This window comes from Babylonia areolata, chromosome 20 (assembly GCF_041734735.1).
Source record: "Babylonia areolata isolate BAREFJ2019XMU chromosome 20, ASM4173473v1, whole genome shotgun sequence".
In the NCBI taxonomy this organism is placed as follows: domain Eukaryota; kingdom Metazoa; phylum Mollusca; class Gastropoda; order Neogastropoda; family Buccinidae; genus Babylonia; species Babylonia areolata.
In genome coordinates this window covers 52,555,983-52,564,486 of record NC_134895.1, presented here as the reverse complement: position 1 = coordinate 52,564,486, position 8,504 = coordinate 52,555,983, and the positions used below count along the sequence as shown (strand labels likewise).

At 48.4% G+C, this 8,504-nt stretch overlaps 1 protein-coding gene across 1 annotated transcript; it reads left to right on the top strand.

The window, feature by feature from the left end:
• The first annotated feature begins 809 nt into the window (after nucleotides 1-809).
• LOC143294651 (uncharacterized) lies at nucleotides 810-4,904 on the top strand. Its single transcript, XM_076606029.1, has 2 exons — nucleotides 810-1,715; nucleotides 2,244-4,904. The coding sequence occupies exons 1-2, from the start codon at nucleotides 810-812 to the stop codon at nucleotides 4,902-4,904; spliced, it is 3,567 nt and encodes a 1,188-aa protein (XP_076462144.1).
• The last annotated feature ends 3,600 nt before the right edge of the window (nucleotides 4,905-8,504 follow it).

The window sequence follows — 8,504 nt, the reverse complement described above, 5'->3', positions numbered from 1 at the left end:
GGTGGGCGGCGGCGGAATCCTAACAAAATCGTGGATAATTCACTAGAACTTAGCCGCAGATTCTAGGTTTTTGTCTAGGGAACTCCATTCTTCCTGTGTGGAGACTCAACTTCATCCCCCGCTGTTTGAGTGGCCGTCTTCCGCCTGGGGAGCTCGAGCGTCGCTGGTGGACGTGTTTCCCCAAGCCAACACCAGAGTCCACCTTCCAGAACTACGAACTGTGTAGTGCCAGTTTCTATCCCCCCCCCCCCCCCCCGCCCCCCCCCCCACCTAAGCTGAGTATTACTGGGAAACGGACAAACTGTCACAGAAGAGGATGACGAAGGGAAAATTGTGGGTGTTCCTCATGTGAAAGAGGAAAACGAACAGACTTTTTTCTTTGTGGTGTCTAATTAAGTATTGTATCGTGTCTGTGATTTTTTGTTAAAGTATTTGGAGTAAATGTTTTGTATCTGTTTATTCGAGGCTTTTGTTTGGATAAAGGTGAGAGAGCGTGAGAGAGTTGGCCATAACTTTAGTTTGAAAAGTTGCACGCGACAATTGGCGAGCCTGCCAGGATCCTTTCTTGGATAGTAGTATCTGAATTCATTTTTGTCACTGGCCACTCTCCTCGTTCATTACTCACTCCCATCTCCCAATCTTAATTACATTATCGTAATGAATTGACAGGTAGCTGTAGGTGTTTGGAGTGGACTTGGATCTGTAAGTTACCAGTTAGTTTACATTTGTACATTACTTCATTCTTTTGTGTATGATACTGGTCATTCATTGATTGCATGGAACTTCGTTCTGGCTGCAAGCTTAGCGTCATGGCTGAAAGGAGGCAGGATCGTATTTCACGGTGGCGCAGTTTCGCTGCTGAGTTAGAGGTTCCCAGGGAGCAAGTTGCTGAGTTTGTTGCTAGTCAAATGCTTAAGGAGGATGAGGCTGCAGAGAAAAGGGAGTTAGAGGAAAGAGCTCATCAGAGGCAGCTGGAATGGGAAGAAGAGCAGCGGCGGAAACAGCTGGAATGGGAGGAGGAGCAACACCAACAACAGCGTGAAGAGCATTCCCTCCGGCTTGAGGTTCTGCAGAGGGAGAAGAAAGGGAAGAATTATGGCAACAGTATGGTTATGGATCAGGTAGAGGGAGAGTCTGACACTGACGACGACCGTGGATTTAGCCCCAGCCTTCCAAAGTTCGATGACAGTAAGGGTGACATTTCGTCTTGGTTGAAGAGGTTTGAGCGTGTCGCTACTCTGTACGGATGGAAGAAGAGCACCTGGGCGACTCGAGTTTCTACTCGTCTCACTGGTAAGGCCGAGGATGTCTACAACAACCTGAGCGACGCTGACGCGGGTGACTACGATAAGCTGAAGGAGCAACTTTTAGCTCGTTACCAATTGAATGCAGAGACGTATCGTCGTCGTTTCAGGAACTGTAAAAGAAAAGACAATGAAACTTTTGTGCAGTTTAGTGCCAGGTTGCAGGACAACTTAAAGCAGTGGCATGAGCAATCTAAGATTCCTGATCTGAAACAATTGATTCTCCTTGAGCAGTTCTTACAATCCTTGCAGGCTGACATGGCCGCCTACGTGATGGAGAAGCAGCCACAGTCTCTGGAAGAAGCTGTCGCATCAGCTGAAGTTTACTTCATGGCTCATAGGGGTGGGAGGAAGTTTCTTCAGCCGGTAGGTCTTAGTGGTAACGCTTCAGCGGGGCAGGATAAGTCCAAGGTGGGTGGAACTAAGAGCGAGTCTGGGAATTCCTCTGTTAAGACTTGTTTCATCTGTCAGTCACCTAAGCACTTGGCTAGAGACTGTCCCAGGAAAGGGAAATCGGCGGGCGCAGTACAGCATCAAGGGACAGAGGTCAGGCAAACAGTTCAGGTGCCTACTCTCTGCACGCCATGTAGAGAGCAGGAATACGATCCACACTGTCTGGTCGTGGTCGAAGGCAAGGCAGTACTAGGACTGCGTGATACAGGGTCTCATGTCTGTGTCGTGAAGAAGTCCCTCATATCTGATTGTCATCTTACTGGCAGGCAACTTGAGGTTTCAATGGCCGAGAAAGACATCAAGCGGCACTATCCTATTGCTGTGGTTAGGATAGAGAGTCCGTTTTTCACAGGTCAGGTTGAAGCTGTAGTTATGGAGACTCCAGTGGTTGATTTCATAGTTGGGAATCATGCTCGGTTGGAAGATCGAAAAGTTCTGCCAGTGTATGGTACACCCAAGGATATCTCTGTAGTCACTCATGCTCAGGCAGCAGAGAAGAAGCAACCTTCTACTTTGCGGGTGGCATCTCCAGGTCTCGAGACAGTGACGCCAGAGCAGCTGAAGGAACTACAGAAAGGTGATCCTGGATTGAAGTCTTTGCGGGAGGCAGCCGATCGTAGAGACGTTAGGGTTTCTGGTCGTACAGGCGAGGTGTCCTTCAGGTGGAGAAAGGGTATTCTGTACCGTGAGTACCGTCAGGCGAAGACTGAGTACAGTCAAGTTGTGGTCCCCGCACAGCTTAGACAGGGAGTAATGAAACTGGCTCATGAACCGCCTATGGGGGGTCATCAAGGAGGAAAGAAGACTCTGGACAGGATTTGGAAACAGTTTTTCTGGCCTGGTATGTGTGCGGACGTTCGCCGATTTGTTTCGTCCTGTGACCAATGCCAGAAAGTCTCTCCAAAACCTCAGAGGGTACCTCTAGGGAAGATGCCTCTGATCGACACTCCTTTTGAGCGGGTAGCAGTTGACCTTGTTGGGCCGATTACTCCTGCGTCAGGGTCAGGGAACCGCTATATCTTGGTGGTTGTGGATTACGCCACCCGGTACCCTGAGGCCGTTCCTCTTAAGACCGTTGAAGCTACCACGGTTGCTGAAGCACTGTGGGAGGTCTGGACTCGAGTTGGTGTGCCATCTGAGATTCTAACTGATCGCGGAACCCAGTTCATGAGCGATGTAATGAAGCAGATGGAGAGATTGTTGTCCATCCGTGGGTTGGCAACAACTCCTTACCATGCTCAAGGAAATGGGCTGGTAGAGCGGTACAACGGCGTTCTGAAGACTGCGTTGCGGAAGCTTACGCAGGAGAAACCAAAGCAATGGGATCGGTATATCCCTGCACTGCTCTTTGCTTACCGGGAAGCGACTCAGGAGAGTTTGGGGTTCTCACCATTTGAGCTCCTGTACGGAAGAACAGTACGAGGGCCTTTGTCTGTCTTGCGCCAGCTGTGGACAGATGAACACACTTCTGAAGAAGTTCGCACTCCTGCAGAGTACGTAGTAGACTTGAGGAACCGTATCGAGGAAACCTGTGAGTTGGCACGCAGGAATTTGGCTGCAGCTTGTCAGAGACATGCTGAGGTTTTTAACAGGAAGTCTCAGAATCGTGCGTTCTCCCCTGGTGACAAGGTACTGCTGCTTTTGCCCCAGAGACATAACAAATTACAGCTGTGCTGGCAGGGTCCCTTTGAGGTATTGGAGAGGAAGGGAGAAGCTGACTATAAGATTCGCATGGGAGGACAGGACAAATTGTACCATGCGAATCTGTTGAAGAGGTATGTGGAAAGACAGGCGGACTCTGTTTCTTGTGAAGTTCCGATGGTGGCTGTTGCTGTCATAGAGGAGACTGAACCAACTTCTGTCGCTGACAGGGAGTTGCCTGTGCCCAGTCTGGTGGCTGAGGAAACAATAGCTGACTTGAACTTTGGACCAGGTCTGAATGACAAACAGAAAGAGGAAGTTTTGACAATTGCTCGTCGGCATGAGAAGGTCATCACGGATGTACCGTTGAAGACGAACTTGGCAGAGTTTGACATGACCGTAGACACAGCAAAGCCGGTGCGAGTAAAACAGTACCCTTTGCCCCACGCCAAAGTGGAGATCGTCAAGCAAGAGGTAGAGACCATGAAGACGCTTGGGGTGATAGAGCCTGCTGCATCTCCCTATAATGCGCCGGTAGTTCTCGTACGCAAGAAAGACGGAAAGATCCGGTTCTGCGTTGACTATCGACGTTTGAATAACGTCACCGTCTTTGATGCGGAACCTCTACCTGACGTAGAGCATCTTTTCTCTTCTCTAGGTAAAGCCCGGTACTTCAGCAAGTGGGACCTCAGCAAAGGTTACTGGCAAATTCCGGTCAGAGAAGACATCCGGCCTATGACCGCTTTCACTACCCCCAGTGGACAGTTCCAGTTCACTGTGATGCCCTTCGGCTTGAAGAATGCAGCAGCAGTTTTCTCAAGGATGATGAGAGCTTTGCTGGATCCCATAGGCATGATAGATGTACATAACTTCATGGACGACATCATGATTGCGTCCGAAACATGGGAAGAACATCTCTCTGCTATAGAGGCAGTTTTCCAGCGATTGGAGGAAGCAAATTTGTCAGTCCGTCCAAAGAAGTGCTACATTGGGTTCGAGGAACTGAGTTTTCTGGGACATGTCGTACGGCACGGTCAAATCCTGCCGGAAATGGACAAGGTGGAGAAAGTTATGAAAGCACCAGTTCCTGAGACTAAGACGCAAGTGCGAGCCTTCTTGGGCCTGGTAGGCTACTACCGTAAGTTTATCCCTAATTTCTCTGCCATAGCACTTCCCCTGACGGACCTCACCAGGAAAGGTGTTCCCAACAACGTCGTTTGGACTCCAGAGTGCGATCGGGCCTTCAAAACTTTGAAGGGTCGTCTGGTTTCTAGGCCAGTGTTGCAACTGCCAGATCTGTCCTGCCAGTTCGTCTTACGAACTGACGCTTCAGACCGTGGTCTGGGGGCGGTGCTCCTACAGGAGAAGGAAGGTGTACTACACCCTGTCGCATTTGCCAGCAGGAAATTGTCTGGAACTGAAAGTCACTACTCTACAATTGAGAAGGAGTGCTTAGCAGTAGTGTGGGCTACAGACAAATTCCAGCAGTTTTTGTATGGTCAGTAGTTTGTGCTCGAGACTGATCATCAACCTCTGTGGTATTTGCAGACAGCAAAAGTTGCGAACCAAAGGCTGCTGAGGTGGAGTTTGCTCTTACAGTCTTACTCCTTCACAGTTCGAGTGATCCCTGGCAGACTGAATGTTGGTGCCGACTATTTGAGTCGGGCATCTGTGGAATAATTGTTTCCCCTTTGTAGCCGTGCAGACGGATGTCTGTGCTCAATCAGGGGGGTGTTGTCACGGACAAGGAGGGTGGTGCGTGCGTGTGTGTGAACGCTGCCACTTTTGGTTGACCCCTCTCCTTGTAGCTCTTCCGCGTGCTCCATGTAGCCAAGGAAGTGTATGGAATGCACGTGTTGCACTAGAAAACATGACGTGCATATTTCTAATTTGTGAGTTATAGAAAGTTTTCTCCTTTTGGAAAACCAGCACCATTAGTCAGTGGAGCAGGACACTCGGCCAGGTCAAGTGTAGGGTCCTATGGAGAGAGACGCTCAGCCGGTATTTTGGCCGGATCTCAGAAACCGTTGAGGTATTCATTCATTTATCTTAGTCGTTGCATTGATAAAATGATCTTACAGTTTGTAGTATTTGTTGTACAGCCGTCCGAAAATATACGTACCTGTATTATTAGTCGCTTTTGCTCTTCATGTGTTACCTGAATTTTTTACTGTCTGACGGTACATGTTCTTAATCTCTCATTTTCGTCGTAGAGTTATTTCCTAGTCTGGAACGTTACCAGTTTGCTTGAAACTGACACGTGGTTTTTTGCTTGAGTGTTTATTCTCTAATTCGGTATTACTTTCACCGTATTAGTTTCAAATTACCTCATGTATTCTGTTTAATGTGCTAGAATTACTATTTCTCCCAGTTCTGAATGTGGAAACAGTGAAGTAAAGTCTAGCCTACATTTGTTTGTGAGATTATTTTCCGTGGATTTGTAAACTACTTCTGGAATTAATATTTCGTAGAAAGACTGGAAGACCATTCAGTTTGTTCAGATTGCTTTGCCAGTAAACCATATTTAAGGGGAGTGAATGAGTCACTGTCCATAATGTAACGTAGTGCTATTGTGATTCCCCTTCCGCCCGAGATGGTGGGCGGCGGCGGAATCCTAACAAAATCGTGGATAATTCACTAGAACTTAGCCGCAGATTCTAGGTTTTTGTCTAGGGAACTCCATTCTTCCTGTGTGGAGACTCAACTTCATCCCCCGCTGTTTGAGTGGCCGTCTTCCGCCTGGGGAGCTCGAGCGTCGCTGGTGGACGTGTTTCCCCAAGCCAACACCAGAGTCCACCTTCCAGAACTACGAACTGTGTAGTGCCAGTTTCTATCCCCCCCCCCCCCCCCCCCCCCCCCCCGCGCCCCCCCCCCCCCCACCTAAGCTGAGTATTACTGGGAAACGGACAAACTGTCACAGAAGAGGATGACGAAGGGAAAATTGTGGGTGTTCCTCATGTGAAAGAGGAAAACGAACAGACTTTTTTCTTTGTGGTGTCTAATTAAGTATTGTATCGTGTCTGTGATTTTTTGTTAAAGTATTTGGAGTAAATGTTTTGTATCTGTTTATTCGAGGCTTTTGTTTGGATAAAGGTGAGAGAGCGTGAGAGAGTTGGCCATAACTTTAGTTTGAAAAGTTGCACGCGACGAAGAAGGAGACCTCATCCTCCTGCTGGGGCCAAGCAAACAGTACCACCCAGAACACTCAACATTCTCCAGTGGAATGCAGGAGGGGTGCATAAGAAGAAACTTGGCTTGGCAGAAAGGATGCACCAAGAAAATATTGACATTGCATGTGTCCAAGAGATACATTTGACCGTAAACCATCGCTTTCAAGTGAGGGGTTACGAGACCATCAGGTTGGACCGTGAGGAAGGAAACAAAGGAGGGGTGTTTGTCTTGGTGCGGAGTTCCATCGCCGCACAAGAACTCAAGATCAACACCAATCAACAGGCAGAGATCCAAGGGGTTGATATAGTCCTTAAGGAACACAACATCAGGATCTACAATGTCTATTGCCCTCAAGATCGTGATCTTTCCCTCACATACATGAACATCCCAGACAACAACTGCGTGGTGGTGGGAGATTTCAACAGTCACTCAGAGAGATGGGGCTATGAGGAGACGGAATCACAAATGAAATGATTCTGCATCTTGGGATGAAGAGCAAGGCAGTCCTTTTAACAATCTTCAACTCCAGCTGGAAGATAGGATCAGTCCCACAGTGTTGGAGGGAAGTAGACATGATCCCCATTCACAAAAAGGGAAAGGACAAGTCGAAGGCTGTCAGCTACAGACCCATCAGCCTTTCAAGCTGCTTAGGAAAGCTGATGGAGAGACTTGTCAACACTAGGCTTGTCTGAGCCCTGAGCAGGCAGGCTTCCGCCAACACAGATCAACAGAAGACCAGATCACATTCATCGCTCAAAGCATTGAGGACGCATTCCAAGAAAAGACGAATACGCTTGCTGTCTGGATTGACATGGAGAAGGCGTTCGACAAAGTCTGGAAGGACGGACTCAGGCTCAAACTACAGCGATGTGGTGTGTCTGGGAGGATGTACACCTGGATCAGCCAGTACCTACACAACCGCCAAGCCCGAGTCAAGATTCAGGGCCAGAAGAGCAAGAAGAAGGTGCTGAGAGCGAGCTACGCAGATGACCTGGTACTCTGGTGCTCTGAAGAGTACACCACTACAACTCAGGTACGCCTCCAGACTGCGCTCAACAAGATCAGCAACTGGACCAAGGAATGGCTTGTCTCTGTCAACTCAAGCAAAACAACCTACACAGTCTTCAGCCTATCCAGCAAGAAGCAAGAGGCGAAACTGACACTGAACAACCAAAGGCTTGCAGAGGAACCCACACCTACCTACCTGGGAGTGACCTTTGACCGCAGGCTCACTTGGAAACAGCAGATCACCAGATGCTGTAGCAGGGCCAAGCTGAGACTGGCGATCATGAAGAAACTTGCAGGGACGGACTGGGGGGCTGATGAACGTATCCTAAAGAGACCCTATACGGGGAGAGTCCGACCTGTAGTTGAGTACGGGACATCAGCATAGGCATCAGTCTAACCTCGACCATCTCAGCAAGATACAGAACCAAGCTCAGCATGTCATAACTGGCGCCATGAGATCCACCCCAATCCTGAAGATGGAGGAGACCATTGGAGGACAGAAGGGACACAAAGATCCTCATCCAGGCAGCAAAATTCAAACGCCTTGAAAACCATCCAATGAACAACAGAATGAGCAGACCCACCAAGAGCCGGTTGGTTGAAAAGAGGCAGCTTCATCCACCAGTCAAGACGCCTTGAAAGACAAACCCCAGTCTTGATGGAACACGAAGCAAAGCCTATCCCGGCAAACGTCACCCACCCATCTTGGAAGAGGCATGTGTTCCCAACAGTCGTCACCAGCATTCCCGGATTGGAGAAGAGAGGAACACAGTCAGACACCCAAAGGAATAATAATAATAATAATAATAATAATAATAATAATAATAATAATGGATACTTATATAGCACACTATCCAGAAATCTGCTCTAGGTGCTTTACAAAAACGCTTTTGATAACATAAAACATTATATCTATGTTACATACAC